The sequence below is a fragment of the Octopus sinensis genome, linkage group LG6 (assembly GCF_006345805.1).
Source record: "Octopus sinensis linkage group LG6, ASM634580v1, whole genome shotgun sequence".
Taxonomy (NCBI): domain Eukaryota; kingdom Metazoa; phylum Mollusca; class Cephalopoda; order Octopoda; family Octopodidae; genus Octopus; species Octopus sinensis.
In genome coordinates this window covers 58,912,103-58,931,431 of record NC_043002.1, presented here as the reverse complement: position 1 = coordinate 58,931,431, position 19,329 = coordinate 58,912,103, and the positions used below count along the sequence as shown (strand labels likewise).

At 36.5% G+C, this 19,329-nt stretch overlaps 1 protein-coding gene across 1 annotated transcript in view; it reads left to right on the top strand.

Annotated features, from left to right (window-relative positions):
- Positions 1-4,903: 4,903 nt before the first annotated feature.
- Positions 4,904-19,329, top strand: part of LOC115213444 (clathrin heavy chain-like) — a 179,621-nt gene continuing 165,195 nt past the window's right edge. The window contains exon 1 of the mRNA XM_029782420.2: positions 4,904-6,490. Within this exon, the coding sequence (XP_029638280.1) occupies positions 6,440-6,490 (51 nt within the window). The 5' untranslated portion in view covers positions 4,904-6,439. The remainder of the gene's footprint in view (positions 6,491-19,329) is intronic.

Below are 19,329 nucleotides of genomic sequence, written 5' to 3'. Positions count from 1 at the left end.
TGGAGCACTACCTTGAAGAATTTTACTTGAAGGAATCAACTCCAGTACCTTCTTTTAAAGTTACATTTATTGAAAGAACTTTCTCAGTATTAAACTGGTGTTTGGAAAATAAATTTACATGGAATTTTCACTGGAAATTTTGATTTCAATCACTTTTAAACAGCGAATTTGTATCATAGAAGTAGCAGTGGTCTAGGATGGTCAGTATTCTAAGATTTAATGTAGATTCTGTATTTGTAAAAAGGAGTTTTTTTTTCTCTTTTACACATTTCCAATAATTATTTGTCAGAATTAGAATATGAGCAGAACCTTCAGAAACACATCACATAATGCACCAAGGCCCAATAAAATTTTGCTGCAAAATGTTTTAGTTTTGAAGTGAATGGTTTTAATTTGTTTGTTAAATCTTGGCACAATAATAGAAAATAGATCTTTCTGATGTATCTTTCTTTCCAAGAGATTTTAAAAACACAGCTCAATTGATTGAAATTGAAATTAGAATGGGTATCAAAATCACTTTGTGAATACTCTGCTATACTCTTTAAACCAAAGTCTTGGGTTTTTTGTTTTTGTGTTGCTGTCACTTTACTGGCTTTCTTAACTAAAGTTAGGTTAATGCTGAAATATTTAATGTAATGACCATCAAAAAGCTAATTAATAATAATGTAAAGAAGAAAAGATAACATAAACTGGATAACAAATAAAATTTCAAGATGGGAGGTAACTTGGTACATGTTTATATATTATTAGATCTCTTCAGTGAAACACTTTGCTATACTAAATGAAGTAGTGATGGGATAATCAAATACATATTGAATGTTAGACATAAGTCTATGTTAAAAATTAATACATTTTTAATAAATGGAAGCTAATTACTCAGAAACACTAGCATTTAACTGTTGTGATGTCTCTAGTGCAAAACCCAGTTTATGTCTTATGCACAATTAGAAAGTCTGCAACTCTACAACTCGGAGTTGTCTCCCTTCAAAAAGGTATTTTAACTATGTTTTTTTTTCTTTGCTACTACCACCACTAATTACTACTACTACTACTACTACTACAACTACTACTTTTGATCTGAGGCCAACCAGAGCCTTGTGAGTGGATTTGGTAGACAGAAACTGAAAGAAGACTGTTGCATATATATATAAAGACACACACACACACATATATATATATATATGTGTGTCTGCCTCCCACCACCGGTTTTGGTTTCTTTATGTCTTCATAACTTAGCAGTTCAGCAGACAGGGCTGATAGAATAAGTACCAGGCTTTTAAAGAAAGTAAGTATTAGGATCGACTAAAAATTTTCGAAGGCCATGCCATAGCATGGCCATAGTCTAATGACTGAAACATGTAAAAGAAATACATACATATGTATGTGTGTATGTGTATATATATATATCTGTGTATATATATATATATCTGTTAGGACGCACAAGCGTTGGGCCTCGCATTGAGCCTCAGGGAGGCAAAGTGATTGAGTTCCTTTCGGCATTGGGCTTCACAGAGGCAAAGTGACTGAGTTCCTTTTGGTATTGGGCCTCGGGGTGGCTGAGTTCCTTTCAAGAAAAATCTTCTCACTTACATAACTGGCACTCTGTTAGTTACAATGATGAGGGGTCCAATTGATCTGATCAGTGGAATAGCCTGTATACGAAATCAACATGCAAGTGGTTGAGCACTCCACTTAACATAACTCTCATAGAAATTTAGTGTGACACAGAATGTGACAAGGCTGGCTGAGAGGACTGGAGCAATGAGAAATAAAGTGCCTTGCTCTGGGACATAATGTACCACCAGGTATTGAACTCATGTCCTTACACTCATGAACCAAATACCCTAACCACTAATCCATGTTCCTTCACAAATGTATAGATATGTATGCATATATATGTGTGTATGTATATATATATATATACATACACACCTGGATGTGTAATGTCAGTGTGCATACATGACAGAGTGTGAGTGCCATGAGAGAAAAGTTGGACATAAGGAGCATCAGATGTGATGTGCAAGAGAGACTGCTCTGGTATGGTCATGTGTTATGTATGGATGAGGCCAGCTGTGTAAGGAAGTGCCACACCCTAACTGTGGAAGTGGTAGATCCAGGAAGACATGGGATGAGGTGATGAAGCATGAACTTCAAATGTTGGGCCTACAGAGACAATGACAGGAGACCGAGGCCTTTGGAGATATGCTGTGATTGTAAAGACCTGGAAACTAAAGTGAGATTGCAGCCATGGCTGATGCCAGTGTTGCATGTCTGGCCCATTTAAAAGTAGCCTTGATGCGTTGGGTGATATGATATGCTTGAGAAGACCTGCTGATTCAAGGAAGACCAAAATCGTAGCTGTGACCAGTGCCCCCTGACTGACTCCCATTCCAGTGACACATAAAATACACCATCCAAACATGGTCGATGCCAGTGCCTCCTGACGCCGGTGGCACGTAAAAAACATCCACTACACTTTCGGAGTGGTTGGCTGTAGAAAGAGCATCTAGCTGTAGAAATACTGCCAGATCAGATTGGAGCCTGGTGCAGATGCTGGCTTTCCAGACCTCAGTGAATCCGTCCAACCCATACTAACATGGAAACCGGACGTTAAATGATGGTGATGATGATGTGTGTGTGTATATATGTGTATCATCATCATTGTCAACATTTGTCATCTGTTTTCCGTGCTGGCATGGGTTGGACAGCTTCACAGGAACTGACAAGGCCCAGGGCTGCACATGTTCCATAATCTGTTATAGCCTGGTTTCTATGGCTGGATGTCCTTCTTGATGCCAGCCACTTTACAGAATGTACTGGGTACTTTTTACATGGTACCAGCACCCACACCAATTTTTTAATGTGGAACCTTGGTTTTAGGATCTCAGTTCTGCTATGGTGGCCATGTCTTCTTGAGTACTGCAATGTGTCACATATCTCAGTCCTCTGTCATCTTCATAATGTTTATAATGTCTTTCTGGGTTTCCCTTTTCCACAACTTCCCTCTACTAAATGATCAGTTCTTCTTTATGCAACTGTCCTCCACCATCTGCATCACATGACCAAACAAACACCATCTCTTTTGCATATTGCATATAATTCTTCTTATGGCCAACTTCTCTCTTAACCCATTAAGTCCCACTGTCCTATAAATAGGACACTAAATGAAAACATTAAATAAGCTATATCACATTGTCTCAGTGCCCTATTTATAGGACACCTAGTATTTCCATTTCTACTTGAAGTAAAGGAGTTTTAATAATTATATTTTTCATTTCAACCTATTTTCAATCATCTGTGAAAATTTAAAAGTAATATTCAAAAATTTAAGTACTCTGGGACTTAACGGGTTAATAAAATATTGTTCTGTCACATATGCACACATCCAGTGGAGTATATCAGCTTCGTTCCTCTCTAGCCTTCATGTGTCCTCCCCATTCAGGGCCCATGTCTCACTACCATGTAGCATCACAGTTTGCACACATGTATTGTACAATCTTCCCTTCATGCAAAGAGAGAGAGAGAAAGAGACCTTACATTGCCATTAGAGGTAAAAGCCCTCTGAATTTTCTCCATTCTATTCTTATTCTAGCAGTTTCACATTTTGTACAATCTCTTCCACAGCTAATTAGGTCACCTAGGTAGCAAAAATTATCTATAACTTCCAGAAAGCCACCAAGGTATTTAAGGCAATCCGTTTCCCATATATGTGGGCTTTATGACTTCCATATGGCATCTTCCACATACAAACACTATTTTCCTTGTTAACCTTCCTACTGTTCCACTGCACAGGGTGCACCAAATATATATCTGTGTATGTGTGTGTGTGTGTGTATAAGTTCCACTGTATGGATCCTTGGGCAAGTGTCTTCTACAATAGCTCCAGGCAGACCAACGCCATCTGAGGAAATGTGATAGATGGAAACTGTGTGGAAACCTGTTGTGTGTGTGGTGTGTGTGTCTTTGTGTTTGTTCATCACCACCACTTCGTAACCAGTGTTGGTTTGTTTACATCCCCATTTGTTAGTGGTTCTGCAAAAAATAAGTATCAAGCTTAAAGTAAAAAAAAGTGCTGGGGGTCGATTTATTTGACTAAAATCCTTCAAGGTGATGCCCCAGCCTGGCCACAGTCCAGTGACTAAAACAAGTAAAAGGTAAAAGCTAAGATATGTGTGTCTGTGTGTATGTTTTTGTGTTTGTTACCATATTGCGTGACAACCGGTGCTGGTTTGTTTACGTCACCATAACTAGCAGTTCGACAAAAAAACGATGAAATAATTACCAGACCTTAAAATTTTTTTTAAATAGCACAGGGTCAATTCGTTAGAATAAACTTCTCAATGTAGTGCTCCATCATGGCCGCAGTTCAATGATGGAAACAAGTAAAAAAAATAAATAATAATAATTAAGTTTAAGTACAAAACAACGGCGGCAATGTCGATCTAAAATAAAATTATGTTCCTTTTTTGCTTCCGTAGATAAAGTTGGCTTGCTTACTCAGCTAATACAGTTATGTTCTGTGAAAACTGAGCCGCCGGTAATTGCAGTCCTTCTATGTTTCCTCTCTTCTCTATTTCTCTATCATTCTACACTTTTACACTTTCTCACACATACAGCACTAAAAGTAGTTCACTTATTCGTCTGTCCCTTCGCTTGCGTCGGAGTTTAATGCCAAAAGTTCCATAAAGGGAGAGGAAGAAATCAAACCCCCATAACTGCACATCACACAGCACCACTTGGAATAAGGACTATATAATATATAGACGAAGTAATTATATTTATGTATATATCTATGTAGAATATATATATATATATATATATAATATGTATATATCTATGTAGAATATATATATATATATATATATATGTATATATCTATGTAGAATATATATATATATATATATATATATATATCGGTGTTGGGTCTACAAACATTAAATGGTTGTAAAGTTTCTGCTCTAATCTTATCGTAAATCTTTCCTCACTTCTCAAAGAAGCATGAAAGCAATCTTCACACCGACATGGACGCCCGTGTCTATGCTTGATTTTCTATCTTTGTGTCTTTAAGAAAGAATTATTTTAGTATATTTTCTTTATGTTATTCTCTGTGGAAGTGAAGGCTTTCATCAATTTTAATTAAGAGCGATTATTCTACTATATCTTTTTTTTTTTGTTTTAGGTGGGAAGGATTTAGATTGGAATGCCAGAATGGGTTAGACTGAACTATTTTATATTATTGCTACATTATTATATATCATATATTAATATTATCATCGCTACTCTAAGATTCTTTTACTTCATTTCATAGTTTTGGAAAAATAGATGCTACTCTATAGGACCATTCTTTTATAAATCTGAAGTTTTGTGTGCAGTGATTAAAAAAGTGACATTTCCCGCCCCATTCCAAAACAAACATATTCTAAATTCTTCTAAGAATATTTTAGGGTTCATATTACAAATATTAATCGCTAATACTATTATTATATAAATGCAGAAGGCGGAAAATGTGACAAAGGAGAAAAATAAGAGCGAAGCAACGAATTTTAAAATCACAGTAAGAAAAATTATATAACATAAATGTATGTGCATTGAATAACCAGACGATAACCAGTCAATAATTAACAATAACCAGATGATTATTAGTAATAACCAGACTAATTATTAAGTACCAGACGATAAGTATCAGTAAACCAGACGACACTTCAAATGGATTATACACGGCACTTGGCAAGACCAGACGACTACAAAAAAACATTAATATTTCAAGAAAACTGGAAAGCGGCGCAAAGGAGGTAGCAGATAACAAAGAAGGAAGTGTCGGCTGTATTTTGTCTTCCGCAGGATTCTCTTTTGTAAACACACACAGACAGAGAGAGTGAGAGAGAGTTTGAGAGACTGAATCGGTCACCAAAGCAAATGCAAGCCACACAACACTGCAATATTAGTTAATGTATTTATTATCATCACCACAGTCGTTATTATCATTACTGTTATCGTTGTCATTATAAACGTTAACAGAATTAATTAAATGATAATAACAAGCATGATGATAAAGAATGTTAGTGATTAATTTGGGATGGCAAACACATGAAATTTTGATACGGGTTCCTCGTTGTTGCCAAATATTTAAACTCAATGGCATTGTAGTAGCTTGAGCAAGACACGTGTGCGTATATATATATATTATATATATATATATATATATATATATAATGATGTGTATCTATATGATTGCTGTATTGGATTTATAACGATATTAATATAAATAACGATACACACTGTACAGTTTTAAAATGGTCAGCGATATTTGATAATATATTCCAACTGACGATAATAATAATAATAAATGATAATAATATATTCTAATAAACTGCCCGGTATTTAAGAGTAATTCATTCGTGGTATATTTACAAACAAACAAAACACCCGAGGAAGGATTATGGCAGCAGAGAACAAGCGACCACCCGTCACTATTAGCGAATTGGTGCAGGTAAGTCTTGTGTTCTTTGTACATTAGTTCTTCTGTTGGTGGTGGTATAGAAGCATGGACATTTCCATGTCTTCATCTATCTGTCTGTCTGTCTAAGTGTGTGTGTGTGTATGTGATTTGGTCTCCACCCTAACTATACAAATTTAAGGAATCTTTCTGTAATATCTCTCAATCTCTCTCTCTTGCAAAGAGTTAGTGAATTTGTGCCCGTTGTGGGTGTCAGCCTTTTAATATGACTATATATATATATATATATATATACATATATATATATATATATATATATATATATATTATATATATATATATATATATATATATATAGAGAGAGAGAGAGGGAGAGAGATGTGTGTGTATAGTGTATATGTGTTTATATGGATGTATATAAATATACACACTATACATATGGACTTATATAAATGCATACACATACACACATACATATTCAAAGACACCCACAGCCACACACACACACATATATATATATATATATATATATATATATATATATATATATGACCGTATTAAAAAAGATCAGTTTGAATTTAGGACCGTAAAAGCTAAGACACCCCCCACCCGATGTTTATATTGTGGTCAGGTCGGTACGGTGGGGTCGTTTATAAAATAATTTGTTTCGAATTTTGACATGAGCCCTGTAATTTTAACGCACAGGAGCTTAGTCGTTACCCTTGACCCCTACTACTTGTCTGGTACTTTATTTTATCGACCCCCTGGAAGAATGAAAGTCAAATGTGTCCTTGGCGGAATTCGAACTCAGAACGTTTACAGCCGGAAGAAATACTGCAAAGCATTTTTATTCGCCGGCGCTCTAACGATTCTGCCCATGTTTTATAATATGCTTCATTTACAAGCTGTCAGTTCAACCGTGACGGTTTGATAGTAGTTTTTCACATATATAAACATATATAAATGTGTGTATGGGGGAGGGGAGATTTGCCGTTCATTTCATTGAGATCGATAAATAAATTATCGATTTTATATTGATTGGGTGTCGATTACAGTGATTTGAGCACTCACCTTCTTCTCTACAAAAGAATAGAACTGTTCGAAATGTTGGGCCTGGCCCTAGTAATAAGATATTCTCCCACACCCTTAGAGGTCCCCTACATGTGGTCGCTCGAAATAATAGCTAAATCTCTCTCATATCACCCTGGTTGTTTGTTGTCTTAAAGGAAGGACACATGAGATAATGGTTGTTCTATACTTTAATAACAAACGGAACGATGGTCGCAGCTGGAATGTTTATGATCACGTATCTCTTGGATGTTGGGCTGACCTGGGGTTAAACAGCAGCTACCACGCACAAACACACGCCTTCATACATGGACATTATTTATGGTGTGTGTATACATACATGTACATAAAGATATCCATACATGTGTATACTTACACCCATCTGTGTGTGTGTATATATATATACATGCACACACCTATCTATCTATCTATCTATCTATCTATCTATCTATCTATCTATCTATCTATCTATCTGTCTGTCTGTCTGTCTATCCATCTCTCTTTCTCTCTCTCTCTCTATCTATCCATCTCTCTGTCTATTTATCTATCTATCTATCTATCTCTCTCTCTCTCTCTCTCTATCTATCTATCTATCTATCTGTCTGTCCATCTCTCTATCTATCTATCTATCTGTCTGTCCATCTCTCTATCTATCTATCTATCTATCTATCTATCTATCTATCTATCTATCTATCTATCTATCTATCTATCTATCTATCTATCTATCTATCTATCTAATCTGTCTGTCTGTCTATAAAGATAGATAGATAAATAAATAGATGTGTGTGTGTGTGTGTGTGTGTGTATGTGTGTTTGTGTGTGTGTATGTGTGGTTATACCCAGGGCTAGTTTCTGATATCTGTTGTGAGAATGAATGCGACGACCAGAGTCCCAACCATTCCAAGCAAGTTCTTGCCACAATCCTATGTTAGCCTGCTAACACCAACAGCATCGCTACCCGGGGCACTAATGCTTCTGTTGTGCAACAATAATTATAATTATATTGCTGCAATGACGGGTGGCCGAATGTCTACATTCATATATATATATATATATATATATATATATATATATATATATATATACACACACATATACATATACATACACACCCACACATCACCCATGTGTGGTCGTCATCAGCACCATCATCATTTAACATAAGTATATATATATATGTGTGTGTGTATGTGTGTATATGTATGTATACATGTTATGATGTGTGTATATAGAGGATTTAGCTTACTTTTTTATCTTCCAAAACCCAGTAAATTTGCAGGCCACATGCTTTGGGTGTGTGTGTCTTTAGGGGTGAATATACACACACACACACACACGCACATATTTATAATATGTTTGTGTGCAAAGTTTATAAAATTTAACATCTATTAATTTTTAATTTATTAATTTCTCTCTCACATATATTGCATATATAAAATATGATTTTAATGCCATACATATGTAGGTGTTTATATAGTTTCTGAAATACACGGATGTATGTATGTATACACACACACACACACACACACACAGACACGTGTGTGTATGTATTTATGTGTGTGTGCACTTACGTTTAGTGTTTCGTTCTAAGGCATATATATAAAATTAGCACTGTCACATCACTGAAGACTGGACCTTTGGATATGTGTCTGCTACACTGCTTGAAAATAAAAAATAAATCGCTTAATTCCATTCAAGCCATTCTTTGATTCTAATCGAATGAAGCTTGTTGAGTAAAATTGGTTGGTTTCTTTTGCCAGATTGTAAAGATATTGCATGTGAGAGGAGCCAAATGATTCCATATCACACACACATACATGCACACACACACACACACACACACCACACACACACACACGTCTGTGTGCATGTGTATGTATATATGTATGTATTGTATATGCACCTGTTTTGTTAATTTTGTATGTGTATGTATGTGTGTGTTTGTATGTGTGTATACATATATATATATATGAGGGGGTGTTGGGTGTGTCTATACATGTGCTTAAATGTATGCATATGTATTTGTGTGTGAATGAATATATATATATATATATATATATATATAGGAAGTGCAGAGACTGAGGAATCTGTGTTAACATGCATATGTTTGGGTTTTTATTCATTGTATATATCGCCTCCTGTGTGTATATGTTGATAAATGTTGCCATTTCATTCTGTTTACTTAATATAAACGTTTTTGTTGTCAGAAAGTGTGTGTGGGTTATATAATATTTCGGTAAACAGTCAGAAATTCTGTTCTCACCTTTTTACTACACTTTGTCTCTGTTCTATCTATCTGTCTGTCTGTCTGACAATCTATCAGTCTGTTTGTCTGTCTGTCTGTCTGTCTGTCTGTCTATCTACCTGTCTATCTATCTATCTATCTATCTATCTATCTATCTATCTATCTATCTATCTATCATCTCCATCCATCCATCTCTCTCTCTCTCTCTCTCTCTCTCTCTCTCTCTCTCTCTCATTATATATATATCATCATCATCATCGTTTAACGCCCGTTCTCCTTTCTAGCATGGGTTGGACAGTTCGACCAGGGATGTATACAAAATTTATCTGATCACTGATATATAAATTTGTCATTTGTCTTTTATTTTTTCTTTAAAAAAAAAGGGGGGTTTTCTATGATATTGAGATGGACTGGAAAGAAAAAATAAATATTGGTTTATTGTTTAACATGATGTAGTAAGTTGTGTGTAGTTAGTTTGCTTCTCAACCACATGGTTCTGGGTTCAGTCCCACTGCATAGCACCTGTCTTTGGCAAGTGTCTTCTGCTATCTATAACCTTGGGCTGACCAAAGCCTTTGAGTGGATCTGATAGATAGAAACTGAAATTGGCTAAACTGGCAAAATGACCATTCTGAAATACAACAATATATATATATATATATATATATACATATATATATATAAATATATATATATATATATAAGAAATAATTGAGATTCGGTTGAATTAGGTACTTAAGTTGAAGCACTGGTCAGTGCGGTATTATCTGTACAACTCAAAGTAAGGTGAATAAAATCAAAATAAGCAACAGGATATTAAGAGGTGATGCAGTACGACCGTTTCAAGCACCTCCATTTAATTGAACAATGCAATCATTACATCAATTTAAATGCAGGGCTATCCTCAGCTGCATAAATAAATGGAATTTTTAATCAGTTGGACACATTAATATAATTTTACTCAGATTCTCTAATAGAGCAAGAAGAGGGAGATAGTCCATGTTGCTACTAATGTAACTCAGAATATACTACACTTCTAAGAACTGTATGAAGTTTGTTCGGTCATAGCTTGTAAAGGATTGTGGTTCACTTTTAATTTATTGTTTTTTTTTTTTATCAACTACCAAATCTAAGGCTAGAGGACAGTCTCTGTTTAGAATGGATAGACAGAGTGAGTTGAGAGTTTATAGTTGGGTATGGTCATAAATATTGTCAGGATTTTAGGAAAAAAAACTAATAAATTAAAAATGAACCACAATCCTTTACAAGCTAAGACCCTAACAAACTTCATTCAGTTCTTAGAAGTGTAGTCTATTTTAAGTTACATTAGTAGCAACATGGACTTTTCCCTCTTTTTGCTCTATTAGAGAATTTGAGTAAAATTATGTTAATGTGTCCAACTGATTAAAAATTCTATTTATTTATGTAGCTGAGGATAGCCCAGCATTTAAATTGATGTAATGATTGCATTGTTCAATTAAATGGAGCCACTTGAAACGGTCGTACTGCATCACCTCTTGATATGTTGCTTATTTTGATTTGATATATGTCTATATGTATTTGTTTTTGTGTCTGTGTTTGTCTGAGACCAATAGAGTAAGTACTAAGCATAAAAATATAAGTCCTGGAGTCAATCCATTTGGCTAAAATTCTTCAAAGTAGTGCTCTAGCATGACAGCTGTCCAATGACTGAAAAAAGATAAATATATCCACTCAGTGGGCTTCTCTACAGTTTCCACTTACACAATTCTACCTACAAGGTATGGGTTCACCAAAGATTTTAGTAAATGGCATTTACCCAAGATGCTACATAGTGAGTTTGAACCTGGAACCTTGTGATTGTGAAGTGAATTTGTTGACCACTCTGGCCACTCTGTATCTATGATAAATTAAGTATAAGTAACTAAAACTGTTGTCGGTTTATTGTGCTATTGTCCTCCCATACAAATATTTATTGGCCAGGTGCCAAATCAAAAGAAATCAATAACTTTTATTCTAATGTTGGTATAATGTTCCTAAGCCATATTGTAAATAAACGAAGCAACACTCTGGCTTTATCACATGGTCAGACTTGCCAAAAAAAAACGATTTTAATTGCCGTGTTGATGGTATCTTGTAAGAAGGCAATGTGGGGTTGAAACACAAGAGAAAGGCCATGGATATGAAAGGTCTTAGGGAAATGTGAGAGATGTAGTGATGGCAGTGTACACTGGTTCCAGTTAGGACGGGTTGTATCTCAATTCACTTGTCCTCCTACCTAGCTGGTGCTGAATTTAAGGAGGACAGCATTACAGTTATTTGAAAACTGAAGAATAAAGCAGAAAATGCTTCATCATGGATATGCCAGACACACGTCGTAAGAAGATGAAAACTTTACGGCAGTGAATAGTAAAATGTAATATTTGTCGCATGCATGGATTGGTTACAACTGCACTCAGTTTGGTGCAGTAGCTGCATAGATGTTGGAATAGCATGGAGAAAAGACATGCTACATTAATGGATCCTTTTTGAGGTATTTCCTTTTGGTGGTTCAATTTTGTTAATTAGGTTATTAATTAACTTGATATACTACATAGCTTTTCCATTCATATCAACACAAAATCACCACACATGTTTCCTCAGAATCCGTATCTTGTGTTTTCGTAGTTGCCACAACTGACAGACTATAGTAAAATTTGCCAAAGTATCACAGAATGCTTTCCACAATCCTTTGTTACTACAATCAATAAACAAAGTTGTATCCCTGTGAGTGTGCCCCCCTTTGTGTGTGTGTGTGTGTTACAAAATTCAAGAATCGGGAGTGGGTCTGTGGTAAGTAGCATGCTAACCAACCACATGGTTACGAGTTCAGTCCTACTGCGTGGCACCTTGGGCGAGTGTTTTCTACTATAGCCTCGGGCCAACCAAAGCCTTGTGAGTGGATTTGGTAGATGGAAACTGAAAGAAGCCCATATGTATATGTGTGTGTGTGTGTGTTTGTCCCCTCAGCATCGCTTGACAACCGATGCTGGTGTGTTTACGTCCCCTGTAACTTAGTTTAGCAAAAGTGACCGATAGAATAATTACTAGGCTTACAAAGAATAAGTCCTGGGGCCGATTTGCTTGACTAAAGGTGGTGCTCCAGTATGGCCACAGTCAAATGACTGAAGATACATTGGCTTTTGTTTCCATTCTTGAAAGGTCATATCCTGTTTTGAAAAATCCGTGAAGACTTAAGAGAATGCGCGTGCACACACACACACACACACACACACACACACACACACACACACACACACAATAGCAGTCTATCCCAGACATTTCTAAACAATGTGCTGCTGTTTCAGTATGCTGTGTATGGACTCCTGAGGGAATATCTTTTACTTGTGTCAGTCATTAGACTATGGCCATGCTGGGACACTGGTTAAAGAATTGTTTTGTCAAATGAATTAACCCTCCTTTTTTTCTTTTCTTTTTTTTTGAAGCCTGGTTCTTATTCTGTTGGTCTGTTTTGCCAAACCACTAAGTTGCTGAGATGTAAATAGCTGAACCACTAAGTTTCAGGGATTTAAACAAAACCAACATCAAATGTCAAGTGGTGGTGGGGGACAAACCAGACACACACACACACACACACACACACACACACACATAAACACAATGCTTCTTTCAGCTTCCGTCTGCCAGATGCACTCACAAGGCTTTGTTCAGCTTGAGGCCACCGTAGGAGAAACCTGCCCAAGGTGCCGCTCAAACTGAACTTGGAACCATGTGATTGGGAAGCTTGATGTATATGATCCAGTATAAGAAATGGCTTTTATATTCTAGGAGTGCACTGAGGTCCATGGGGCTGAGGTTAGGAAAACGGTGACACTAAAAGCCTTACACATGAACCGAAAAGTGGAACACCTGCTTTCTACCATTTACATCATTACTCTGATGAGTTTTCCAGTTGTGATTATTTTGTCATCCTTTTAGGGTTACCCAGGCTTGAATTATTTGAAGTGTCCTCTACCCACCTTTCTTTTAAAGGTAAAGTGTGACTTTTGAAGAAGGTCTGGTTATTATTTCTGGCAGATTGAGAGACCATATAGAGGTTCCCTAGTTGGTTCGTAATGATGTTTATATTAAACAACATAGGTAGATAGATAGCTAAAAGGAATGACCACTAGATAGACTGACAGACAGATAGCTTGAGAGAGAGATAAGTAGACATAGAGAGATAGGCAGACAGATAGATAGATAGATAGATAGATAGATATATATATATATAGAGAGAGAGAGACAGATAGATAGATAGACAGAAATAGATAGACAGAGACAGATAGATAGACAGTGATAGATAGATAGATAGATAGATAGATGGATGACAGGACAAACTTCTATCTACAAGGTTAAAAAAAGTGAAAAAGATAGTGTCGTGTAAGAGATAGTGATGGGTGCAAGGAAGAAGGAGCTAAGCAGGGTGTCTAAACAGCGATAATGAAGGGAATTAGTTTGGTTAATAAGAGCTAATTGTTATGTGTGTTCTTTTATAAGTCATTAATTGCTCGTCTCGTTGCATCTTGACGCTGAGCTGTCAGCATGGCGTACTGACCTAGCTTCTAATACAGCTGATAATGTTAATAATGACGTTGGCGCAAGGTCACGTTTCATTTTTTTTTTTATTTTTAGGGGAGGATGGGATGTAGTTGATTGAACTACAAATCCAATATGATGTTGGTTTTTATTCTTTTAATTTTTTTTTAGGGTCAGTAAAATAAAAGTACCTGTCAAATGCTGGGTCAATATAATTGGCTAACTGCCCCTTCCTTCCCTTCAAAAAATTTCAAGAATTGTGCCTCTCTTAGAAGCAATTATTATCTGTCCCTGTCCTCATCTGATACCCATGAGACAAATAAAAAAAATTTGTTATTATTTGGACCAAATGCTAAGCAGCATCTCTTCTGGCTCTTTCAGTTCTGAGTCCAAATCCCATTGATAGCAGCTTTGCCTTTCATCTTTTGCGTGTCAGCAGTACCAGTTGAGCACTAAAGTCAATGCAATTGATTATCCCCTGTACCACAAAATTGTTGGCTTTATGCCAAAATTTGAAACCATTATTATTATTGTTTTTGTTGTTGTTATTATTAGGCGGCAAGCTGGTAGAATAATTAACACTCCGGGCGAAATGCTTAGCAATATTTCGTCTGTCTTCATGTTCTGAGTTCAAATGCCACTGGGGTTGACTTTGCCTTTCATCCTTTCGGGGTCGATAAATTAAGTGCCAGTTAGGCACTGGGGTTGATGTAATCTACTTAATCCTTGCCCCCAAATTTGAGATTTTATGCTTCTAGTAGAAAGAATTATTATTATTATTATTATTATTATTATTATTATTATTATGTGAGAGAGCAGTGCATGCCATCAAAGTGACACTAGGGTGAAATATATGAAGCCCAGTAAAACCATCATGACTACTTGTCCGATAAGGGTACAACAGGCACATGCATCACAACCATATGTGCATGACATGGTGATCTCATATCAAGAAAAATTGTGCATGACCTAGCAGGTGGGGCCCAGTTAGAATTTTCTTCAGGTTGAGTAGCCCATCTTGCTCAACAGGTCCTCAAATAAGAGTTGTTTAAAGATGTTTGATGAACCACCTATGTTTTCAAAGGTGAATTATCCAAACCCCAAAGAATTCCTCTCAACACATGGCTATGATGCTCCCCCACTACTTCTGCTCGTGATCAGAGATGCACATATCATCAGCCACTAAGGGACATACTCAACTGGTTAAGGTCAAACAACTGACAAGCAAATCTGTGGTATTGAGCAGAATATTTGCTGTAGCCCATCTTTTATACCAAGACAAAACATGTACATGGTAACACTTCCAATCAGTTAAGATTAGAAACCATGAGAGCCACTGTCTGGTACTGCATCAGGGCATTTATTATTATTATTATTATTATTATTATTATTATTAAGACACTTTCCTCTTTGGCCAAGCCCTCACCAACTTTTTCAAGTTTCACTTGAAAAGGATGTTGAGGGTGGAGTGGGAAGTGTTACCTTGTAGCAAGTTTGTTGAAAGGTGGGTGTATATTGGCAGAATGGCCAGTGTGGATGGACCAATTCTGAGTATGCACTTGTAAGAAAAAAAATGAGAAGGGCTCTTGCCCTGTTGTTCAGGCACCTGTGGATTTTGTGGGTTCTTCCATGAGTCCTTAAAATGCCTCCCCTATGGGGAGTTTTAATTTGTTTAATTTTTAGTTGTTATTTATATTGTTTACACATTGTAAAACCTTTTGTATCGCCCCTTTTATGTTGTTTTATGTCTTTGTAATTTTATGTGAGCCCTTGTGGCCAATAAAAGAACGAATTATTATTATTATCATTTGATGGCGGATTGACAGAATTCGTTAGAGTGTCAGCAAAACACTTTGCAATATTTGATTGGATTTTTTATGTTCTGAGTTCAAATTCTACTGGGGTCAACTTTGCCTTTCATCCCCATAGGACCAATCAAAACGATTGACTTGCCAATTTTGCAAGGCTTTTAAAAGTAAGAAAAAGGACCTAAATATCAAGGCTCAGTCAGGTCTGATTCGGGGCCTAAATAATGTCATCATGCACAATTTCAATCCAAACAACAATTGCATTGACAATCACAGTCTGTGTCGGCCTGCAAAAGCTATAGCCATTGCTTGTTTTCCATCATATGAAAATGAAATAGGAAATAAATAAAAAGTGAAATATACTCACATGTAAGAGTATAGGAGAGTGATAGATGGTTAGAGATGGGAAATGGATTAGGGGTGAAAATAAATGAAGAACAGGTTTGAAGGTTGATAAGTAGGGAAGAGTAAGGGTTGAGGGATGGTTGGAGTGGGTAGGAGGTGGTGGGGATAAGGTGTGGACATAGAGATGAGTTTGTGGGTGAGAATAGGAAATGACTGACTGCAAACAAAAGGAGGTATGAAGATCAGCAGAATAGTAACAATGGCACAGTAGATAAGGGAAGGACCAGAGAGAGAGAGAGAGAGATGGCTTGTAGTTGATATTGATTATGATTAATATAAAAAGTAGGTGGGAAGGAAAGTATCAAGACTGAAGGATAGGTACCAAGTGAAATGGGTCTGGGCAGTAAGAAGGATATATATATATATATATATATATATATATATATATATATATATATATATGTAGGTGTGTGTGTGTATATATATATATATATAGGTGTGTGTGTGTGTGTGTGTATGTATGTGTGTATATAAATATATATATATATATATATTATATATATATATATATATATATTCTTTTATTCTTTACTTGTTTCAGTCATTTGACTGCGGCCATGCTGGAGCATCGCCTTTAGTCGAGCAAATCAACCCCAGGATTTCTTCTTTGTAAGCCTTGTACTTATTCTATCGGTCTCTTTTGCCGAACCACTAAGGTACGGGGACATGAACACACCAGCATTGGTTGTCAAGCGATGTTGGTGAGACAAACACACACACATACACACACACACACACACATATTTGATGGGCTTCTTTCAGTTTCCATCTATCAAATCCACTCACAAGGCTTTGGTCGGCCTGAAGCTGTAGCAGAAGACACTTATCCAAGGTGTCACGCAGTGGGACTGAACCCAGAACCATGTGATTGGTAAGCAAGCTACTTACCACACAGCTACTCCTGCACCTTTGAATGTTATTTTATAGGCCCCAGTAGAATTTGAACTCAGAATGTAAAGAGCTAGAATGGATACTGCAAATAATAATAATCCTTTCTGCTATATGCACAAGGCCTGAAATTTTGTGGGCTGATTACATCGACCCCAGTGCATGAGTGGTACTTACTTCATTGATCCCTGAAAGGGGAAGAATGGCAAAGTCAACCTTAGTGGAATTTGAATTCAAAATGTAAAGATGGGAAAAGTGCTGCCAAAAAGGCTGTTCTAACGATATTAAAACTAATAATCCTTTCTATTATGGGCACAAGGCCTGAAATTTTTTGGGGGGGCGGGAGGTGACTAGTCGATTACATCGACCCCAGTGTTTCACTGGTACTTGATTTATTGACCCCCCCCCTCTAAAGGATGAAAGTTGAAGTTGACCCCCGGTGGAATTTGAACTCAAAAACATAGTGGCAGACGAAATACTGCTAAACAGTTCACCTGCCATGCTAACAATTCTGCCAGCTCACCATTTTTAAATATTAAAACTAATAATAATAACAATAACATTGGGTATTGATTTAGACATGAAGCCAACAATTTTGAGAGGAGGGGGTTAATTGATGCCACTGACTGCAGTACATGACTGGTACTTTATCTTATTGACTCCCCGCCGCATAACTCCCACACGAATGAAAAGCAAAGTTGACCTCAGCAGGATTTGAACTTGGAACATATATTTAGAAAAATGTATCTTACACCGTATTGTCCATTTTGCTAAAGATTTTGCCCATAATAATGCTTTCTAATTTTGGCTCAGTACCTAAAACTTCAGAAGGGAGGGGTAAGTCAATTACATCGACTGCAGTGCTCAACTGGTACTTATTTTATTGTCCTTGGAAGAATGAAAGTCAATGTTGGCCTTGGTGGAATTTGAACTTAAAACATAAAAAGCCAGAAGAAATACTGTCAATCACTTTGCCTGATGTGGTAATGATTTTGTCAGTAAAGGTGCACAGATACAATCAACAATGAAAATGTACAGAAAATAGACTCCATCAAATGCTAAGAGTCAAAACTAGTAGTTGATAGCTTCCGTTACCTTGGTGACCAAGTAAGTAGCTGTGGGTGGATGCTCTGAGAGTATAGCTGCTAGAATAAGAATTGGCTGGGCAAAGTTCAGAGAGCTCCTACTTCTGCTGGTAACAAAGGGCTTCTCTCTCAGAGTGAAAGGCAGTGAAACATGGGCTGTGACTGCCAAGGACAAGTGTAAGCTTGTAAGAAATGAAGCCAGTATGCTTCGCTGGATGTGTAATGTCAGTGTGCATGCATGACAGAGTGTAAGCATTTTGTGAGAAAAGTTGGGCATAAGAGGCATCAGATGTAGTGTGCAAGAGAGACGACTGCACGGGTATGGCAAATGGATGAAGACAGCTGTGTGAAGAAGTGCCACACTCTAACAGATATATTTTGATATACAAGCTTCAGATATATTTTGATATACAAGCTTCTTTCTGTTTCCATTTACCAAATCCACTCACAAGGCTCTGGTCAGCCCGAGGCTATATTAGAAGACACTTGCCCAAGGTGCCATACAGTGGGACTGAACTGAGAACCCTGTGGTTGGGAAGACAAAGAAAAGTTTGTGGTATTCTGTTTACCTCCAAAAAGAAAGAAAATAAAATTATACATCCTGTTTACATTTTGTGTGGTTAGTCTTGATTCATCATTATCATCATCATCATAGTTCCTTATTGCTGTTGAAGGACAATGAATTCAGTGTTGACTAAGAAATTGCAGGTGTGGTCCCTTTGTAGGATATTAAAGGATGGTCTTCTTGGTTTGATTTGTAGCATAATAATAATATGACACATGTGATAAGAAGTCAGAAAACACATTTTTTATTCA